This window comes from Thyridium curvatum (assembly GCF_004353045.1).
Source record: "Thyridium curvatum strain D216 chromosome Unknown NODE_61_length_262293_cov_79.419913, whole genome shotgun sequence".
NCBI lineage: Eukaryota > Fungi > Ascomycota > Sordariomycetes > Thyridiales > Thyridiaceae > Thyridium > Thyridium curvatum.
This window is the reverse complement of record NW_022156816.1, coordinates 64,607-85,648: the sequence shown is the minus strand read 5'-3', so window position 1 is coordinate 85,648 and position 21,042 is coordinate 64,607. Positions and strand designations below refer to the sequence as shown.

The 21,042-nt window shown below is 55.7% G+C and overlaps 8 protein-coding genes across 8 annotated transcripts; 4 read left to right on the top strand and 4 right to left on the bottom strand.

Moving 5' to 3' along the window:
- Positions 1-285: 285 nt before the first annotated feature.
- Positions 286-1,981, bottom strand: E0L32_008892 (uncharacterized protein; the record flags this gene model as incomplete). Its single annotated transcript, XM_031143797.1, has 3 exons — positions 286-521; positions 575-1,707; positions 1,767-1,981. 3 exons carry the CDS (start codon positions 1,979-1,981, stop codon positions 286-288), a joined length of 1,584 nt encoding a protein of 527 aa, XP_030991581.1.
- A 574-nt stretch (positions 1,982-2,555) lies between these two features.
- E0L32_008891 (uncharacterized protein) lies at positions 2,556-4,259 on the bottom strand (the record flags this gene model as incomplete). Its single annotated transcript, XM_031143796.1, has 3 exons — positions 2,556-2,804; positions 2,855-3,048; positions 3,524-4,259. The coding sequence occupies 3 exons, from the start codon at positions 4,257-4,259 to the stop codon at positions 2,556-2,558; spliced, it is 1,179 nt and encodes a 392-aa protein (XP_030991580.1).
- A 416-nt stretch (positions 4,260-4,675) lies between these two features.
- Positions 4,676-6,155, top strand: E0L32_008890 (uncharacterized protein; the record flags this gene model as incomplete). Its single annotated transcript, XM_031143795.1, has 2 exons — positions 4,676-5,251; positions 5,322-6,155. 2 exons carry the CDS (start codon positions 4,676-4,678, stop codon positions 6,153-6,155), a joined length of 1,410 nt encoding a protein of 469 aa, XP_030991579.1.
- Positions 6,156-7,043: 888 nt separating this feature from the next.
- E0L32_008889 (uncharacterized protein) lies at positions 7,044-10,448 on the top strand (the record flags this gene model as incomplete). Its single annotated transcript, XM_031143794.1, has 1 exon — positions 7,044-10,448. The coding sequence occupies one exon, from the start codon at positions 7,044-7,046 to the stop codon at positions 10,446-10,448; it is 3,405 nt and encodes a 1,134-aa protein (XP_030991578.1).
- A 1,001-nt stretch (positions 10,449-11,449) lies between these two features.
- Positions 11,450-13,310, bottom strand: E0L32_008888 (uncharacterized protein; the record flags this gene model as incomplete). The annotated part of the gene is made up of 6 exons (XM_031143793.1): positions 11,450-11,999; positions 12,061-12,434; positions 12,491-12,625; positions 12,692-12,798; positions 12,859-13,002; positions 13,064-13,310. 6 exons carry the CDS (start codon positions 13,308-13,310, stop codon positions 11,450-11,452), a joined length of 1,557 nt encoding a protein of 518 aa, XP_030991577.1.
- A 949-nt stretch (positions 13,311-14,259) lies between these two features.
- On the top strand, positions 14,260-16,763 carry E0L32_008887 (uncharacterized protein; the record flags this gene model as incomplete). The annotated part of the gene is made up of 3 exons (XM_031143792.1): positions 14,260-15,288; positions 15,355-15,749; positions 15,818-16,763. The coding sequence occupies 3 exons, from the start codon at positions 14,260-14,262 to the stop codon at positions 16,761-16,763; spliced, it is 2,370 nt and encodes a 789-aa protein (XP_030991576.1).
- Positions 16,764-16,995: 232 nt separating this feature from the next.
- Positions 16,996-18,516, bottom strand: E0L32_008886 (uncharacterized protein; the record flags this gene model as incomplete). Its single annotated transcript, XM_031143790.1, has 1 exon — positions 16,996-18,516. The coding sequence occupies one exon, from the start codon at positions 18,514-18,516 to the stop codon at positions 16,996-16,998; it is 1,521 nt and encodes a 506-aa protein (XP_030991575.1).
- A 780-nt stretch (positions 18,517-19,296) lies between these two features.
- Positions 19,297-20,790, top strand: E0L32_008885 (uncharacterized protein; the record flags this gene model as incomplete). Its single annotated transcript, XM_031143789.1, has 4 exons — positions 19,297-19,468; positions 19,534-19,607; positions 19,661-20,437; positions 20,530-20,790. 4 exons carry the CDS (start codon positions 19,297-19,299, stop codon positions 20,788-20,790), a joined length of 1,284 nt encoding a protein of 427 aa, XP_030991574.1.
- Between the last annotated feature and the right edge of the window lie 252 nt (positions 20,791-21,042).

Below are 21,042 nucleotides of genomic sequence, written 5' to 3'. Positions count from 1 at the left end.
ATAGATGTTTCCCAAATGAAGTCTGTGAGGAGGGTCTGGGCTAGATGCATTTGGTCCACAGTGTTCAAGATCCTCCATTGGGCTGAATGTTCTATGTAATTTACATATTCGTAGAAAGTGGCAACCCAAGCTACCAAAGTGTCGTTCAAACTCGATTCAGTAGCCAGTGGCGATGAATGGAAAGGAGTTCATTGCAATCAAAAGTACGGTTGCCTATCCGTGACTAGCTTCTCATTATATATCCCTTCCCTCTGCTAAAGCAACTAATTTTCGAATGATACCAATCTAGAAGTTCTCCCGGGGTTCAAGTTTGCAATATGATGGGGGCAAATTGAATGGCTCCCTAGAGTCAAGATCCTTGTAATGCTGCGAGGTGATATCAGGCTTTCCGTTCTCGTCGCACCTTTTCCACTTGTACAATGCCAAAGCATAGGCAACTAGGATTGCTTGCTGCAATTTGGCCCAGCGCTTGCCTGCGCATGGGTGCTTACCTTGGCCCCATCCAACATCTTGTGTGAAAACTGTTAGTGTTTGCCGTCAAGTAGTTGATGCATGCAAATAGAACTTCACTTACATCCGTATTGCTCTTTCTTGAACTCCTCACGCCCCTCCATATGCCGCTCCGGGTCAAACTTGAATGGACTGGGATACAAGTCTTCGTTGTAGTTGCATTGGGTAGTGTTGTAGACGACGTACGTGTTGCCGGGAACGACTTCATCGGTGCCAGGAATGTGGATGGGGTCGGTCGATATGTTCAAGCGTGACGCATTGAACGAACCCCACATGCGCATGCACTCCTGGAGGCACAGATAGAGAGACTGGAAGCCCGACTCCCACACTTCCAGGGGCAGAGCGCTGAGTCTGTCCACCAACGGCGACGTCTTGTCCTTGGAGTGCGCCTCGACAGTCGCCTTGACCTCCTGGAAGATCCGCTCCTGCCACTCAGGATACATAGCCATGATGTTCAGCATCTGTGCCCCAATGACGCCAGCGTTTGCGCTGCCGATGAAGATGATGCTCGTGCAGTACTCGACGATCCAGTCGTGTCTGTCGCCGTTGTCGATCATGGACTGCAGGGCGTCTTGGTATCGGGGGCCCCCAGGCTTTGTGCGCTGGTTGATCAGGCCTGCAATTGTTCTCTCCAGTGTCCACCTGGCATAATGGCGCTTCATCCACGATGGAGAGGGCAGCCATGGAAGGTGCACATTGAAAGGACTGTAGCAGTGGGCGAGGATGTCTCCAGCGTTGAGAACGCGTGGGCCGAGCTTAGGGTCGTCTACAACCTGGTCTGATACCAGCACCCGATTGTTTTGTCTGAGAATGGTCGGCCAGATCGAGGGTGGGCTCATGACAGCCCGAGGATTGTCCACCATGAGATCTTCTAGACCCTTGCGGGCATCGTCTCGAAGGCGAGGAAGGTTCATGGCCAGGTGCTTCGTGGACTGGAAGTCCACAAGACGGCGGAGGAAGTATGTGTTGTTGATTCCCCTGGCATAGCCTGCCCTGAAGATTTCGTGAACTGGAGGCCAGAAGTGCACTCCGAAGGGCAGGAGTGCACCTCCGCTTACCAGGTCCAGGGTCGGGTGCTCATAGAACATCTTGCGCGAGGCCGAGCTCGTGATGCCGACAAGGTGCTTTTTGCCTACCCAGAAGCTGAAATTGCCAGTCGCCTTCTTGGCTTCTTCGGAGCACGCTTGCCAAAATCCCCTGTAGAGACTGGTAAGTCCGGGCGGCCGACTCGAGAAGTTAAACTATCATGAACTTACCAAGGGTGAAGGATGAAACCCATGGATCCCAGTATAGGGAGCACATTCTTTGTAAAGCGGGGAGACTTGTAGTGAACAGACGGCTTCTGGGATAGGTACATGAGAAAAGTGATGACCCCTGTCATGATGGCAGTCGCCCCAAGAAACAGCGGTGACTGGAATCTTTCCATCTCCGCTGCTGTCAGGAGCTTGGTGGATGTCTGATTCGAGTCCATGTTTGAGATCGAAGCAGGCACTGACTACCTGGTGTGAGTTCCTCAAAGTGCAGATTGCAAGAAGCATGCAGGTGAGAGGGATCCTGCTGACACCCAGCTTTCGCGCAGGTACAGGTAGATATACGTCCACCTGGCTGAGGACGCGCCGCATTCAACATTAGGGAGTCTATGTTCCGAAGTCCGGCGGGTGGTTATCGATGCCCAATGAGCATTCATGCGAGTCTACACGCCGTCTGCATGGCGTTCCCGAAGTTCGCCAAGTTTCCGATAGCTACTCCTGACCGCGATCTGCAGTGCTCTCGTTACACAAGAATGTTTGACCATCCGAGACTATCTGGTCCAGTCAGCGCAGTTACGTAACATTCCTTGTTTTGAAAGACAAGATGATTGCTTGCTGCATGCATTGTTCTGTGGATATTACGGCCTCAATTGGTGCCGTAGCTCCTTCTGTCCCGATGCGCCTTGACCAGTACTTCTGAAGGCTAGTGATCCCACATGTCTCACACAGACAGAAGAACGATGGGGTAAAATTTTATTGATTTCTCCTCGCTATGACTCTACTTATTCCATCGTCTCAGGCCTGCCCATTAGCCACCTTCTTCATATGCTCCTCAGTGTATTGATGGATCTTAGGAAGGAATTCCTGCATCACGACCGTGTCAAAGAGTTCCTCGATCTTCTTCACTTTCGTGCCAGTTTCATCAAACCATAAGAAAAGAGCATGCTCATTGCGATAGGGCCCCCACGGAGAGTCGGCCTTTGTGAGTGCGTAGATTGCGGCCTTGCTTCCCGCCACGTCGTGGACAACATTGTGCACGGTAAGCTGGAGATGTTTAGAACAAGGCTGGTCGGCGCGGTCAGTGGATCGCTTACCTCGAAGTTTGTCAGAATAGATATCAGAACGGGAAACAGCCGCTTAACATGGGCACGGTCCTTGATCGGAGAGTTGCTGCTGAACGGTAGGTTTTGCTGCGTGCAATCATCCGACCAGGTAGCAATGAAGCTGTCGATTGTCCAATCGGCCCAGCCCTTGATGAACTTGTCAAGCGTGGCCGCTTGTGTCCGAGCTATCGATTGAGTCATTTTGGTGGCTTCGAGTCGGGTTTCAAGTGAGTAACAAAAGTCGAACACAATACGTGATTGCTTGAAAGTGTCGAGGGAGACAAACCTTTTACGTCGTACTGAATACCCCGTCAAGCTGTCCAGAACAAGCGGGAGGACGATTGACGTTCCGATCGGCCATCGGAACATTTCGGGGTCAAAGCTGCACGCTACGTAAATCGGGGTAAAGGCAAGGTAACACTCTGGCTCTGAGGCAGGTCTCTCAGTGGCATATCATAGCCAATACGCGATCGGAAACTCGTGGCTCTGAGAATAGAACAATGCAAATAAGTCTCTTCATCAATTGCAACTGCAATATACCAACACAAAGAATAACAATGATAACTATGAACTACGCTACCTCATTCTCCCCTTTTCATCTAGGCCCAGTTGCCAACGGTAGGTACGGGTGAAGAAATGGAAAATAGTGCCGCAACAGACCCATCACAACACACAAGGGCGTGCCAGGCGGGAATCTGGCTCTGCCATTGATGTTCACCACACTGACATTCTTCAAGTCATATCGTCCCTCTTCATCATCAGCTGCTTCAATCATTCCAGCCGCCAGATCCAGATATGAGAGTGGTCCGTCCTCATCGGTCAGGCTCAGGGCATGTCCTCGCTGGATATCCACCGACAGGGCGCCCGGCTTAATGAAGATCGATGTGAGCCAGTCTTCATTCGCTCTCAGGAGTTTCTCTGCTTCCACCAGGTCCTTGTAGACGTGAGATGCTGAGCGTATCAGGATGTGGTGGAGAAGGGCCGGCTGATGGCGGGAGAATCCTTCGTCAAGCGTAGCTGAAGAAAGGAGGAGGACCCTGGGCATTTTTCTATTCTTTTCTTCGGCCCTCAAACTCCGCAGGACATCCACCAAGATGGAGGCAGTATCCTGTCCCAGCCGACAGTCGGGAAGGTTGTCGTTCGTTGAGACGACCAAGAAAACCGCCTGGCAGTCACGAACGCACGATCTAAGGAGATCGGCATCGTGAATTCCTCCCTCAAAAACACGTACATGCTTATTTTCCCGGATCTCGGGTAGCTTAGAGAAAAGTTTGGCCTTGCTGCGGCAGTACGCATGAACGATCGTATCCGGTCTGTTCAACAGGTTCTCGATCAGGGCCGTTCCGCAATTGCCCGTTGCGCCGAGGACAGCATAAGATCTGCCGTTCACTGCCATTTTCTCCAAAGACAGGATGAGAATAACGCCTTCAGTTCTCTGTTCGCTGGTAAGGATTGTGATGAAAATCAGAAGCTTGGTGACGAAGGTAAGGTTACGACACTATGTCGACAAAGTGATTGTGTCTTCGAACGAGAAAGACAGAAGCAAAAGGCAATGCGCTGTTACTTTGGCTCTGTCTCGGGTCAATGGAGCCAGTATACGGGCCATTACACGCCCGATTGTACCACACACCTCATTCATCGAAAAGCCCGCGTCCCGGGCTGTGTTACGTGTGGCTGCTTGCTTGAAAAGCTGATAAGACAGGGTTGGTGAGCACCACTAGGCATAACGTGATGGCTCATCTCAAATCTCAGTGAAAGAATAGCAAAAGTTGTGTGCAACTATAACCAGTGTACTTGTTCAGACAGATCACCATGCCTGGACTTGAGATCGTTCAGCCGGTTTCCACACCCGAAGACTTCCGTCTGCCTTCCGAGTACCTGGGACTGGGCCGCCTCGATGCCAAACCTGACCAGGTGGGCTCACGCGAGGCTGTCGCCAGTCTTCTGCACCAGAATCACGAGAAGTTCCACATGTACTTCCGCGATGTTGCAGGCCACAATCATATCCCGCACGCCGTTCTCACGACGCTCGCTATGGGCGGCGGCCCCAAGGAGCTCAGGCGGGCGTATGATGACGGCGAGGGCATCCAGCGCCCCAAGAATCCCGCTGATCCTCAGATTGTCGAGGAGATGCGTGATCCGGTCAAGTTCCGCGAGCATATGCAGAACATCGAAGAGTACTCCAACTTCTTGGCATTTTTCGAGAAGGAGATCGCCGCCAAGGACGGTGACTGGAGGGCAGTGGTGAACGAATATGTCTTCAGCCGGAGCCCCGAGGCCGACTTCCTCCTCACCCAGATCTTTGAGGGACTATTCCATCCCATAATTCATATGGGTTTCGGCATCGAGTTCGAGCTGCCCGGCCTCGTCGCAGAAGGTCTCGCACATGTATGATCTCGTCAAAAGTCCAGTGTTCTTCTTATGACAGAGTAGTAACTAATCTGTGAACGGCGACTAGGCCGCTAGCCACGATCCCATGTACATTGACGTGTACTTCTTCCGCGCCGAAGAGCTAGCTCAGAATGGCGGCATCGCGCCCAAGCCCCTCGCCCAGCTCTACAAGGACATTCGCGCCAACGAGACCATTCGCACGGCTCCTAGACTGCCTGATGGACCTTGGAAGGTCCGTGACGGCATTCTCGGCCGCGCTATGGAGGAGATCCTTCCCATCGCCGCGGCTGTGCAGGTTAAGCCCACCCCAGAAGCCGTCCAGCGCGCCATCGCCGAGATGATCAGCTGCGCCGCCTGGACCTGCGGTAGCTGCCAGAAGCCCGGCAAGGAGGCCAAGATCGACTTCTTCATGATGCACAACGTCACCACCTCGATCTTCCTTTCTGTGCTGAACCAGCAGCCCTGGATCAAGATCGAGGACAAGGCTCGTCTGGTCGAGTTCAAGATGCGCCTCGACCTCGTGTGGTACGCCGCGAGTGCTGCGCCGGAGATCACGCCGGAGAGGTTGCTCAACTATGAGCCCACTGTGAGCAAGGGCATGGACTGGTATCAGCTATATCATGTAGTGAACCAGCATCATGACGATGGACATGTCGCAAAATTTGTGAGGGCCTGCAAGAACGGGGAGGACGCTTCTCGTCCATACGAGCAGGAGGCTGCTAATGGCCATCAAAACGGCAGTGCTTCTACTGATTTCCTACCTGTCAAGGGCGGCACGTGGCTTAAGCTTGCACAGATGTGCTATGACTCTACTTACATGTTCGTCGATGGTCAGAAGAAGTGGGTTTGGGGTGCTGGATTCGATCCTATGTGGAAGGACATTCGGGACACCCCCTGTTGATCTGGCCAAGGCTTGCCAGCTTCGGCCCCCAACGTCGTCATTGAGCGCCAAATTGGGTTTAAGTAGGTGAGCGTAAGGCGGGTACAGCGCAGCATGGGTGCTGCAGGTGTTTTAGGCTCTCCAGGCTTCGTTAGCAATCCAAAGACACATGCCAACACGAAAAAAAGACGACTTTTGCGATGCGCAGGACGTCGTATTTTCAGTCTCATCCTTGGAGTTGTTTTCTGGGCCATGTTGGACTGAGTATGTGATAAATGAGGCCCGACGATACCAATCCAACAACAATACCAGCGTGATCGACGGAGTTGTCTTGAATCGTGGCATGTATCTCAGCACCGTAGCTCGAGTCCCTTGCCGCCAACTCGAGTAAAAAAACGATATTGGCAGCACTAGATTCCAGCAATGCCTCTTTCTGTGTAAGCTACAGGCTCCCGGGGACAATCCGCATTTGCTCTCACTTGTTCCTGACAAGGCTTCAGCTAAATCCTTACGAAGGCTCTCTTGGATCTATCTTGCTGATTCCTCGAAGCACCATATGCTGTGGCTTGAATCCAGCAATAGCATCTCCCAAGGTAAGTACCAAAGTAGCCAGCTGGCCTATTGGCTCGTATGTCTCGCTTTGGGGGCAGTGTCACCTTGCATGTTCACTCTACGAGCATGATTGGGCTGGACTTGCAGGAAGCTAGCAAAGGGCGGGGTGAATGATGCACAGCCTCTGGACCCCGCCTCCCGGGGCTGCCCAGCTGAGAGCCTTGCAGTCGAAGATGAGGATGTCAAGAACAGGATGTCTCTAGGTAAGTACTCCTTAAAATCTTTCACCTTACCTACTTCCTGCAGGGATTTTGCCTGCTCAAGATCGAAACACTACCCGGATGCAAAACCATCGTCATGGACGGTCTAGCCGTAGCAGCGGCTGTCATTCAGTTCGTTGAGTTCTCTAGCGGCCTCATCGCCAAAGGCATTGCAATACACTCATCCGCGACCGGTCTTGCCGTCGACCATGACGAGCTGCGAACCATCACGGATTCTCTTTCCCACAGCAGTGACGAGATCACACATTCGCTAGCAGAGCAGCACGGGCGGCGGAAGTTGACGGCAAACGAAAGGGACTTGGAAAAGATTGCTACGGGCTGTCAAGCGGTGGCAGGCGAGCTGCTGGATGTCCTGGCCAGTCTGGCATCGAAAGGCCCTAGGACAAGATGGCGGTCGTTCCGTCACGCTCTTCGGGCGGCCTGGAGCGAAGGAAAGGTGCAGTCGCTGGAAAACAGACTCGATCGTTTTCGACAGCAGATTATGGTAAGCGTCCTGAGCTCTCTGAGACAAGAGGCCGATAGGTCAATCCGGGAGCAATCCTCGATGCGAGAGTCGGTCGAGAGGATCGAACAGCTTCAGCGCAACAGCATTCCAATAGGAGACCGCTTCGTCCGACAAGTTATGGATGGAGAGCAGTGGAGGCGCGACTTGATCCAAATGATTCATGAGCAGGGGCAAGGGGAGCTCCAGAGGATGACCATCCTGACCCAAGTCAGGGACGAGAAGGGGTGGACACCCAACGCAGTCATAGTTCAGGAGAGGCGAATTCGAGAACGCATACTGCATAAGCTAGCGTTCAGGAACATGACAGATAGGGAGAGACGCATATCCAAGGCGCATCAACGAACTTTCGAATGGATCTTCTGCGATCCTAAGTCCGACTCTAGACCCTGGGCAAGTTTCAAAGACTTTCTGGAGGGTTCCGGCAAGAAGATATACTGGGTCACTGGCAAGCCTGGCTCGGGGAAGTCAACTCTTATGAAATATATTCGGCATCACCCCGAGACCAGCAAACTATTGCGAACTTGGGATCCCAACAACGACGTCATTCGCGCCGCATTCTACTTCTGGAACAGTGGATCGCGCATGCAGATGTCCGTTGAGGGTCTTCTACAGACTGTGCTGCATGACTGCCTCCGACAACTGCCAGCGCTTGTTCAAGAGGTCATGCCGGAGAGATGGGAGGCAGCCACCCTCTTCGACGTGGACGATTTCCCATGGAGCTTGGAGGAGGTGGCTCAGGCGCTAAGGAAATTAATCATCGAGCTCTGCCCCGAGCAAAAGTTCTTCGTGATGATAGATGGCCTCGATGAGTGTTCCGGAAACATGGCGCAGCTCATCGAGCTGATAACAGACCTTGCCGAGGACGCCGAAAATCTGAAGATGTGCCTCGCGAGCCGTCCCTGGAACAACTTTGAGGACGCTTTTAGGGGGCGGCCGGCCCTGATGCTCCAGGATCTTTCGGCAACCGATATCGAGTACTACATTACGTCCAAGTTCGCCGCAAACGAAGGGTTCGCCGAGTTCCAGGTGCGAGATCCTTCGAGCGCACGGGAGCTGTTGGAGACAATTGCCAAGAAAGCAGAGGGGGTCTTCCTCTGGGTGCACCTCGTCGTCCAATCCCTGCTCGAGGGCCTGACGAACGGCGACGGGCTTCGGGATCTCCACAGTCGGCTTGACGAGCTCCCGCCGAACCTCGAAGACCTTTACGTGAAGATCCTGGAGAACCTGGACGAAAAGTACCTCGACCACGCCTCGCGGCTCTTTCAAATCGTCAGGGCCTGCGACGAACCACCCACTCTCCTTCGCGTCGCGCTGGCCGACCTGGAGGACGGCGATCGAGCCATGCAGGCGCCAGTCGCGCCTATACCTCTCGGAGAGACGTCGGCACTGTGCAAGAATATGAAGAGAAAGTTGACTAGTCGATGCCGTGGACTCCTGGACGTTTCCTCGGCCGTCACATATCAAGTTGATGACGGCCAAGCCGATGACGACCAGCCCGTGCCAGACCTTGACTGGTCTCGAGCTGACGAAAGCGGCGAAGTTTCCGGTCATCATATGGCAAACCTAGAGATCCAATATCTCCACAGAAGCGTCCGGGACTACATACAGAGTTCTGAGATGTGGTCCTGGTTGGTATCTGCCAATGAAGAGCCTTTCGACCCGCACATTGTTCTACTCAAGTCACACCTGCTACAACTCAAGAGCCTAGAGTCAGATTCATTATCCGCACGGGCAGTGGGGTTCCATGTTTGGATGGCGATCAAGTATGCCAAGATGTCTCTCAATATCCATACAAGGAACAGGAAGAGGCAGGTTAAGGAGATCGTCCTCCTGCTTGATGAACTGGACAAGACCGTCACACTCCTCACTACCTCTCCTGTGAGGAGCTCAACATTCGTGGATCGTAACGGGTCTCTCGGGGATGAACACTGGTCATCATTCTTTCTCATTCGGGTGCCGAACCCGTCCTTCACGCACATGATGGCGGTGTGCGGCGTCCACCAGCACCTGGAAATGCGCCTCCGAAGTTCGAGTCCGAAGGAAGAGAATGAGGACTACCAAGACGCAAGGGAAGCAGAGAGCATGCCTCTCATGATCGTGGCTCTAGAAGGAGCGCCAGTGATCCCGACGGCACAGGAATACAAGGAGCTGCTCGGTCCTCACCCCATGGTCCTGAAGACGCTGTTACGGAAGGGATTTAGCTGCCACAAGCCTTACCACGGCCGCTCCGCCTGGGATTTGGCCATGAACGCGGGCTACGCGGGGATCCTGGAGCTCTTTGAGGAATACAGGGGTAAGCCGCCCGCGCGACGGACCGACGACAACCGTCGTTCTCCGACAGCGCGAGGACGGCACGAGGACGGCAGCGAGTCCGACGAGTCGAACGCATCAACAGAGGCCGTGACTTCATTGGAAGGGCAGCCTCGCCTCGGCAGCGAGTCAAGGAGATCGCGTTCATCTGGTCACCTGCCGAGTAAGACTGAACGACGACGTGGGGACCAATCCTCACGGCGAGTCCCGCTGGAGTATCAATACACACATTATCAACCTTCAGCCCAGACGCCTAGGAGTCGACCACCTCCGCCGCCACAAGGTCGACCAGAACCTCCCCCATATGGCAATCTTTCATTCCGGCCGTATCACGGCACGAGACGGCCGTACGACGGATATGATGACGACAGAGGAGAATATCCCGAGTACCGCTCTTTCTATCCTGGCAGTTATGCTACCTATAGCCCGCCACCCCGTCGTCCTGTCAGCTACTGGAGGGGAAATCGGCCGGATATACCCCTGTCAACCAACCCTCCCCACCTCTCATACCGTTCGATGGATTACTCTAGGCCACCGTACTGGGCAGAGCAGTGGTTCCATCCGCAAACTGCTGGTCCTGCGGATGCTTACTACAGGAGTGGATGGCGGGGAGAGCTGCCGTCCAGGACGAGTTACGGTGGAGGGTATGGATATTGGGATCGATAGTAGCAAGGTTGGAGAGTGTGCTAGATAGCACTCAATGTGTCGCACATCCGCAGGTTTTCCTTCCCTGTGTCAGAAATGGTGGTATGGGTTGCTTGATTAGAATAAAGTAGGAGAGAGTTGTGAAGGCCAGGGCCTTCCCAGACTAAGTACAGCGCTCCCAGCCTCCTGAATATTCGGCTTTGGGCTTCGGCTTGGGGTCGGATTCCAACACCCTGTAGTAGGGAGGTTTTAAATTAGCACTTTTCTTGGCTGTATTACAAACCAGATAGAACAAACCCAACAATACCATAGCACGCCATTTAGAGGGCTGGAAAGCGAAGGTTAGTAGTTAAAGACGATTCTAAGGGTTTATTGGCCAAAGTTCTATTAAACACTCTAGCTGTGTTGGATGTTGGCTTATCTTAGACAGCAAGTTCGACGTTAGTAAGGTTTGGAGTAGAGGGGTCGAAGCAAAACCAAGAAAGGACTATCATATTATACAAGAGAGCTGTAAAGCAAATCTTTGCAGGATATATTCCAGTTTTGGGCTTGGTAGCAACTGTAACTAAGGTGGCAGAATAAAGCTCTCAAAGCACGGATAAAATCAACGACATGTTAAAGCAGCAGCTTCACTGGCCCACTCACAAGTTAGGAAATAACTGATGGCAAAACAAGGGCAGCAGAAAGGCCACTTGATGGAGCCAAGGAGCCACATAGTAGGCCAAACATGACCGAGGACGTCTACATTGTTGGGCAGGCTAGCGAGTAGTCCATTTCAATACATAACATGTTGCCCTATTCTTGGGTGCACTTTGTTTTCTGGTTAAGTATTCGTAGTTCTGTTACTTTGCTACATGTGCATGTACCTAAGCTTAGACTAAGACTACATTGTGGCCTCGTAGAACTGTAAGAATAAGTCATCACAACCCGGGACTTCAGTTTGCCTTGACACCTTGCGGGTCGGTGAAGACCATGGAGGTGCCAACTAGTCATAGGCTCGTAATACCGTTTCCATCGTGCCCTTAGGACTCCCGCTCAGCCTCAACCATCTCAACCCGAGCGTTGTTGCGCTCCTTGACAATCTCGACATCGCCATCATCAACACGCTCGACCGTAAGCTTAGTCTTCTTGAACTGGCGAATGGGGACACCGTCAAGGAACAGGCGGTCGATCTCCTCAAGCGTCTTGCCCTTGCACTCGGGCACGCAGAAGTAGGCAAAGATGGTGGCTAGGACAGCGGCGCCGCCATAGATGAAACCGACCTTGGCGCCCAAGCCGGCATAAGGCTTGTCGAGGAGGTAAGGGGTCGCGTAGGTGGTGACGAACTGGATGACGATGTTGACGGCAGAGGCAGTACGGTAGGTCATGTCGCGAACAGGGGTCGAGGGGATCTCGGCGGTCAGAATGTGGGAGACCGGGGCCCAGCCGGAAGCGAAGCCGAACCCGAAGATGGACAGCATAGCGATGATGCCGACCTTGTAGGACTGAGGAGGGTTGCTGGAACTGGCACCGAGGCCACCCATGGTAAAGAGAGATGCGATCTGGATGGCACCACCCATGAAGAGCATTTGTCTGCGGCACTGCAATTAGTTTTGAGAGAACATAAAAAAGAGTCCTGGTGTGTAGGTTTTACCTTCTACCCATCTTGTCGACGAGAGACATGGAGAAGACAACACCCATGAGGTTGACGAGCTGGTTGACCACAGTCATGACGAAGGGATCCAAGCTTCCGAGCGACTTGATGTAGATCGTGCCGTACTTGTTGGCGAAGGTGTTGCCGGTGAGCTGAAGGAAGAAGTTGACGAAGCAAGTGATCAACGTTCGCTTCAAATTGCTGCCCTTCCAAAGATCCCAGAACGTGGTCATCTCCTTCTCCTCGTTGATAATAGCTCTGGTGGCATCAAGTTCCAGTTTGATATCCTCGTCAGTATAGGCACTGCTTCGCAGCTTTCGTAGAGCAATCTCTGCGTCGGCGTCTCGGCCCTTGAGCAGAAGCCACCTGGGAGACTGGAGATTTGTTGTCAGTAGATAGAATCAACGACATAAAACACATGATAACTTACCTCCGGGATAAACCAGATACAAGCCGCCACGATAGCCGGAATGACAAAGAACAGGCCAAATGGGATGAGCCACGACTTGTTACCATCCAGCTTGGAAGTACCAAAGCAGATCAAGCTCATAATGAGACCACCGAACTGCAGTTGGTCATTAGTACCTTGGCGGCGCCGAGACGAGGCTCTCCAAAAGAGGGGCCAACTTACAAACAACATGAGTTGATAAGTCTCAACAACAAGACCTCGAACCTGCTTAGGAACAATCTCGGCCTGGAAGACGGGGACAACAGCCAACTCCATGCCGACGTAACCATCTTGATCATTGGTCAGTAAACTCAAGTACTATATAGGTTGGCAATGGCTGTGTCACTCACAGTTCAGGATACGTGCCGCCAAGATCTGGGCTTGGTTCCTGGACGAGAAGGTGATGGCGGCAGTGCAGAGAGCGTAGATACTCATGACGAACATGACCATGCGACGGCCCCAACGGGAAGAGATTTCACTGCCAATAAGAAGGCCTATAGCAGACTCCAAGTCAGCACGCAGACAGCAACGACGCAACACAGCAAAGAGACGCACCAATGACGAATCCAATGTATGGCAGACTGTTGAGGAGAGCGAGGAAGTTGGTATCCAGCGAGTATTTTCCTTTCGCGTTCTTAGAGCCAAACTGCTGCTGGAACGCATCCATAGCCTGGGTCGTCGAGTAGGCAGTCTGGTCGAAGCCAAAGTTGAACTGCGAGACGGCGATCAGCCCAACCGAGAGGAGCAGTGTCCTGTTGAACAGACGCGGGATGGCCGCCAACTGCTCCTTTGTTCCCGTCATATTGAAGGATGGCACAGGGTCACGATATCAAGCCGAGATACAGTTTCTTGATGGCGTGGTCGATGAAAAGAAAGGAGGGGAGAAAAAGGTTTCGCTCGACACGGAGAGGAGATGAGGCGAACCGGTCGAGATAGAGATGGATGACCTTCCCCAGCCTGCATGGAACACGACAGACCAGCCTAATATAAGTAACCGCAAGGGCAAAGCAGCGACAGAAGAAAGAAAAAATGGACTACGCGATCGCGTTGAACAATATCCTCTTGATGCGAACAAGGTCGGGAATCCGGCTGTGGGGTGCGGACCCCGTGGGGGCGAGGAGGAATTGGTTGAGCCAGTGATCAGGGGATGCTGTAAAGAAATTGCTCCCCTGTCCCCTCGCCCTGGGCTGGCCCTGCTCGACAAAGTACGGAGTAGGACATTTTCGCCTTGATGGGTGGCATCCCGGATGACATGACCCCCAGCCAGACCCCAGATGGCATGACTAGCGACCACTCAGAGGCCACATGGTTCCTGTCTAGGTCCCACTAGGTTATTCGCTAGTCAGACTGTGCCGGTGATCTTGGCCTTTTTGCAGCCGTATTCATGCCGAGCTCCCCGACACGTGAGCCGCCTTGTCTTAAACCAACATCCAACCATTGCTACTCTAGGCGAGCTGGTGCAGAGAGTCGCAAACACTTTACGCAACAGATTCGTCTCCCCAATTTAATGTATTGGGTCCGTCTAGACTCAGCTCCAAGATCAGCTAACCATCTCGGAGTTCAAGCTGACAACAATCGTGAATGGCTTTGTGGACCGTCTGACCATACCTTGATTAACTCATAAGCCCGCGTGCCCGCCCGCCCCCTTTCCTCCCCGGCTCCCCGACGCCCCCGACCTTCGCATCTGGGACTCAGCTTCCATCCTCTGGCATACTAATACCAGGCAAGGGGGGCGAACAAAGCGAAGAGCCATGTTGCAAAATCACAACTCCGCCGCCCCTCCAAATATCCACGACTCCGAAGTCCGGCCATCAGACGCTGGCCTGCCAAGCAACGGCGCTCTCTTGGTTACGTCTCTTCTCCGGCCAGGAGCCTCTCCGGGTTCCGATCCACGCCGAGAGCAACGGCAAACGTCGAATCTGGATCGAGAAGCCTCTCCTCCTTCTGGTAGCCAGCCTAGCCTTTCGCCACACCCTCACCCACCCGCTTCCTCAGACAGGGCTCGCCGCCGAGCTCGGCGACGCGCCCTAACAGCATGCCAGCTATGTCGTGCCCGCAAGACAAAGTGTGACAATGTCCGGCCTTCGTGCGGGTACTGTATCTTTCAGGGGGCCAAGTGCGTCTACACAGACACGCCTCTCGGTGCTCGCGTCGTGTCACCGCGACCTTCTCCCCAACCGGCCGCCTCCTCTCATAATGGCCAAGGGCCCTCGAACGAAGCCCTCCTCGATAGCCTCAATCATCTAACGGGGCTTGTCGAGGGTCTGCGCAGCGAACTCGATCTGCGGAGGACATTCAACCCGACGACAACGCCTGGCTTCCCAGCCGCAGATTTCCCCACGCAGTTCGTCCCGCAGGATCCCAGCCTGCAGCCCCTCGTCAACCAGTTCGGCAGCGCCCATCCAAGCACAGAGAGCGCCTTCGCCGACGATGGCTTCGGACGCCTCGAGGTGCCCGAGCTGGCCGCGCGGACGAGCGCCTGCGAGTCCATCCTCAAGTGGCCGGTGCTGACCGAGGCGTACCCGGACGAGAACATCACGTCTTTCCCGCTGCAGTCGACCATCCGGGACGAGGCCGAGAGCCTTGATGCGACCATGAGTGGCACTGCCAGCGGCGGCAGAGGGACTGTCATCCACGAGGACAACATATGGCCGCTGTGCCGCAAGTTTCTGGTCTTGATCAACGTCAAGAACCCTATACTCGACGTGTCCGAGTTCAAGCGGTACGCGAGGCAGGCTGCCGAGTGTGGACCGACCTGGGATGGACGCGGGTGCTTGGTGGTAAGTCTACTCAGAACTATCAGTCGGCATGTGCAGTATGTGCTAATGAATTTACCAAACAACTAGCTCCTTGCCTGCGCCCTCGCGTCGCTATCGACGCCCTACCACCCAATGCAAGACCCCGTCTCCGAAGCCGACGCAGACTACAACATGTCGTCGCCGTCCACCGCCGCGCTGGTAGACGAGTCGGCGGCCGAGGCGTACTACTCGGCTGCCAAGCGCCGGCTGGGCCTCCTGCCGACCTCGCTCATATCGATACAGTGCCACTACTTTGCAGGCCTCTACGAGAAGTTTGCCATACGGCCGCTCTCGGCGTGGATGCTGCTGCAGCAGGCGTGCGTGCGCTTTCAGGCATACCTCTACGCCAAGGCGTTGTCCACGCCGGTCGACGGCGCGGGCGATGTCCGGACCGCACGACACATTGAGCAGAGGCTGTATTGGCTCTGCGTAAAAGCAGAGTGGTAAGCAGTATTCCCACATAGTTTCACGCCTTATGATCCAGATCACGACTGACTTCAGGGCCCTACAGCGAACTCCGCGCCGAGCTCCAGCTCCCGGCCTCCGGCCTCCTCAAGTTCAAATACCCAGACCTCTTCCCCTCCCTCTCCTTCCCTTCGTCCTCGGAACTCCTCGACTTCTCCGACGGCTTCGCCGGCTCCACGGGCCAGAGCCCCGAGGCCACCGCCGCGATGCTCCTGGGCGGAATAGGAGGAGGAGGAGGAGTAGGCACGCCCTCCGCCGCGACCGTCTCCTCCTCGGACCGGCTGGACCCGGAGGAAGAGCGCAGCTGGCTCTACTACCTCGCCGAGATCTTCCTGCGCAAGATCATGAACCGCATCCTCGACGACGTCTACGGCCGCGGCGAGCAGCACTGGGTCACACCTCCCGGAGGCGCCGCCGCCGGCAGCGGTGGCATCAATCGCTCCCTGCTGTCGCAGCACGCCGCCTACGGCGAGGAGCTGGCGCTCTGGCGCGCGCACCTGCCGCCCCAGCTCCGCTTCGCCGACGGCGAGGCCCTGCCGCCCAACGAGCTCGCCTTCTTCCTCAAGACGCGGTATCTCATCTGCCTCGAGTGGATCGCGCGGCCCTTCCTCTACTACGTCACCACCGTTACCGCCACCACCACCGCCACCGCCACCGCCACCACAACAACCGCCAACAACGCGACGACGTCGATCGACAACAACCCGGCCGTCGTGGCGCTGGCGCAGCGCTGCGTCGACACGTGCGTGGCCCTGATCCCCGTCATCGCGCGGCACCACCGGCACGGCGGGATCTGGGGCCTGCTGCGCAAGTCCTTCAGCCTGGGCCTACTGCTGATCGCGGCGTCGCGGCGGCCGCTGGTGCTCGAGCTGCCCGACGGCTGGCAGGAGTCGGTCCGGCTGGTGATTGCCACGATCAGGCGGTGGGAGGACGGCGCGACGGACCTGCGGTGGATGCGGCAGACGCTGGAAGGCATGTTGGCTGGGGTGTGAGAAGGTTTTGAAGCGCGCTTGGGAGTTTCAACTGTACATTGTACATACGTCTATCCAAAGATGGTATATATATCTCTATCATGTTGACATCTATGATGCTCTATCGCCGCCACAATGCCTCCCTGTAACCAAAAAAAAGAAGGATCATGCTCTTCCTGGCAAATACTTCATACACCACGCTGACCATGTTCCCCATTAACCCTGAGAACGCACATCAGCCCTAGAGAAGACCTCAATGCCACTCCCGATCGACCCTCTCAAACTCCTCCAAGAACGCCCTGAAGAACTTGACGCCCAGGCCCGGGTCCAGCGCGCCCGTTGTCGCCCGCACGCTGTGCATGCTCAGCTGCGGCAAGCCACAGTCGGCGCTGCGCACGCCCAGCATCGAGCTGATCGTGGGGCCGACGGTGCCGCCGCTCCGCGAGTCGTTGCGGATCATAAAGACCTGGTTCGTGCAGCCCCGGAGGGAGGCGACGCGGTCCAGGACCGCCGTCGACACCGAGTCGGTCGTCATGTGGCCGTTGCTGTCGGCGCAGATGGCGACGCCGACGTTGAGCCGCGGCATGTGCGACTCGAGGTACTCGCCGGCAAAGTTGGGGTTGACGGCGTGCGTGACGTCGGCCGAGACGAGGAAGGACGAGGCGTAGGTGCGTCCGAGGACGCCCGGCCCGAAGGAGGCGCCCGAGGCGGCGCACATGGCCTCGACGGAGCGCTCGATGACCGAGGGCAGGAAGTTGCCCCTGGCGCCCTGGCGCAGCAGGCTGCCGATCTCCTCGTCGTCGAAGAGGACGACCATGCGGATGACGCCGTCGTCGTCCTTGTCCTCGGAGCAGAGGAGGCCCTGCATGGCGGCCCACGAGCACAGCTTGTCGTCGATGCGGCCGGCCGAGATGAACTCCCTGTCCATGCCGAGGAGGGTCGCAGGGTTCGTGTCGAACAGCTCGAGCTCCCAGTTGACAATGGCGGAGGGGTCCTTGAGGCCGAGCTCCTTCGCGATAAGCTTGACAAGCCTGGGCGGCTGCGTAGAGATGAACGAGCCTGCCGCGCCGATAGTCTCGGCGGCCGTGGCATCGGGGTTATCCAGGCCGATGATGGGCACGGCCTGCGTCTCCTTGTTGTTGTTGCCCATCATGCCGACGCCAAAGTGCGGCGCCAGCGTGGGCACCTTGGCAATCGGCCAGTCCAGCTTGACCAGCCTGACGCCCGTCTTGCCCGTCTGCTCGTCCCGCACGACGACCCGGCCGCCGACGCTCAGGTCCCGGTCCCACCAGGTCGCGTTGAGCGCGCCGCCGTAGGGGGCCACGCCGAGCTGCACGTATCCGTACCGGCTGGGCTTGTCGCTCACGGGCTTGAGCTTGGCCGTCAGCGCGTCGATGTGCCCCGCAATGATGGCCACGCCGTTCCCGGGCTTGTACGCCTTGCCTACGGAGAAGGCGACCACGGAGCTGCCGTTCCTCGTCACAAAGTACTTGCCGCCAGGCGCGATCTTGCCCGTCCAGTCATCGCGCGGCGCCATCTCGCTGTAGCCCTTGTCGCCCAAGGCATCCTTGAAGTACTGCACGGCGTGGAAGACGGTCGGGTTCTCGGTTAGAAAATGGCAGAAGGGTTTCGTGAAGGAGGCAGGGTCGTCTGTACGGAGAAGCGTAGGCATCGGCGGGGCGGGCGTGCTGTAGAAGGAGCTCGACATGGAGGCCGATCGGAGGGACAGGTTGGACGCCCGCTTGCGCAGGAATTCAGGCGTGTGTTTGGTCATAGTTATGTATGTGTGCTGCCAAGGATCACAAACAACGAGGGAAAGCAAAGCAACTGAGATTGAGCTGTAAGGTTATAGATGTATCAGATAGAGTTGTTAGGTGGCTGATTGACTTGGGAAGCAATCGTTTAGGTAGGTAATGCGGTGATGATAAGGTCGGATGTGACTCGAGCTCGAGAGCTGAGCTCCGGTTGCCAGGGACAAGGAGCTAGCCTGCGCCAATTAGTTAGGAATGATTGACATCGGCAAGTCGGGCTTGTAAGTGCCGACATCCCCACAAACCAGCTGAACGACATCAATTCTCAGTCCTCCGATGGTGAAGCGAAGTTCTTTCGACCCGTAGAAGACTGCTTCTGTCTACTCTGCAGTCGATTGGACTGTTGAAGCTGTGCTTTCCATTATCATGAGAGAATTAAAGTCGCTGTGAGGTTTCCAACAGCACTCCTGGGTAAAGACTCGGCAGTTTAGATTCCCAGCTCCTGTACAGCTCGAGATGGCGACTTTGAGCGGGCAAAGGCTATAATGAACATTTGTATAGACCACTTCTCCCGGATCCTTAGAATGAGACTTATGAATAGCCGCTGGTGGTGGTACTCTGAAGTCTTATATTGATTTACCACTGTGGGCGTTTAGCCTGCTTGCTGCATTCTTTTACGGGAATAGATATCACACTTGAGTAATGGAAATATAAAATTCTCGCTGAAGTCATGTTCAACTTGGCACTGGTAAACATACTCTCGAGCTATACAAAGTAAACACGAGTTTCCCGACCTCAACAAGATGAGGTACTCTCTACCGACATTAAGTCTAGCAACGACATGCCTCTCCCAGTTGCTCCCGCCAGATGCGCCAGGCCCTGCACCCAAGTATCCCATCGGCGTGAGCAAGGCGCCCTTCGCCAAGGTCTCGGGCCGCATGTTTGAGATCGACGGCAAGGTTCAGTACTTTGCAGGTAGCAGCACAACACTCAAAGCCACCGCCAACTTCATGATTCGCTCTGACTAAATAAATGTCCAGGAACCAACGCCTGGTGGCTCGCGCACTTGAGCAACAACAGCGACATAGACATCGCTCTAAAACAGATGATCGACGTGAGATAAAACCGCACCACCGTAATCCAACCTCAAATACCAGCTCCTAACAGACAGTCTATGTCCGCAACCCACAGACGCAATACAAAGTCGTCCGCGTCTGGGGCTTCGGCGACGTGAACCAGCCCCCGCCGGCCAACGCAACCGACCCCAACCGCGTCTACTTCCACCTCCTCAACTCGACCGGCACCTACATCAACTACGGGCCCGCCGGCCTCGACCGCCTCGACTACGCCGTCTCCGCCGCCGAGGCCCTCCTCCCGGACCCGGCCAGCTCTTCCACCGCCGACACGAACAAAACAACAGGCCTGGGACTCCGCCTCGTCCTCCCCCTCGTCAACTACTGGGACGACTACGGCGGCATAAAAGCCTACAACAAGGCCGGCCTGGCCGCCGACGCCGCCGCCTGGTACACCGACGCCGCCGCGCAGCGCGCCTACCGCGCGTACGTCAGGGCCGTCGTGTCGCGGTACCGGTCCAGCCCGGCCGTCTTCGCCTGGGAGCTCGCCAACGAGGCGCGGTGCGAGGGCGGCGCGTGCGGCGCGTCGACGGACATCATCGCCGGTTGGGTCGCCGCGACGGCGGCGTACATCAAGGCCCTCGACCCGGCGCACATGGTCACCACGGGCGAGGAGGGCTTCTTCGAGCGCGCCGACGGCCTCGGCGGCGGGCAGAGCATCTACGGCGGCGTCGCGGGCACGAGCTTCCGCCGCAACGTCCGGGACGCCAACATCGACTACGGCACGTTCCATCTGTACCCCAGCTGGTGGGGGTACCCGTACACCTGGGGCGCGCAATGGATCCGGGAGCACGACGCCATTGGGGACGAGGTAGAGTAGCCTAGCCCAGCTCCCCCTTTCTTTGGCATATTATCAAGATATCAAGTGTGACGGCAATAGTGCTGATGTAGTTGACAACGCAGGTCGGCAAGCCCATCGTCCTCGAGGAATACGGCACGCCGTTCCCGCACAACCACACGGCGACGCTGAAGCCGTGGCTCGATGCCATCGAGGCCAACTCGACGCTGGCGGCCGACCAGCTCTGGCAGTTCAGCCCCCGAGATACCAGCGTGCCGCCAACGAGCTTTGCCGACGAGTTTGCTGTGTCGATTCTCGACGATGAGTATGAGGTGCTGTGCCGACAGCACGCGGCGAATATGCTGAACAAGAAGCTCAAAACCTGAGGACTGGCCATGCTGGGATGCTAAGCTGTCCGGTTGAACTCATCAGCGATTTACGAAGAAAAAAGAGGCAGCAACCATGTGAGAATAGTGACAGCGATCATTTTCAGTATTTACAAAACAAGGCCTTTCCTCAGGTTTCAAGACCGCAACTTGAGGTACCTGAGCAGGCTTTCTCCAGCATCAAGTTCAGCCAACGTAAAGTCCGATGATCACGAATGCACAAATAGAAGCGTGCCAAAATCCCTCCGATCT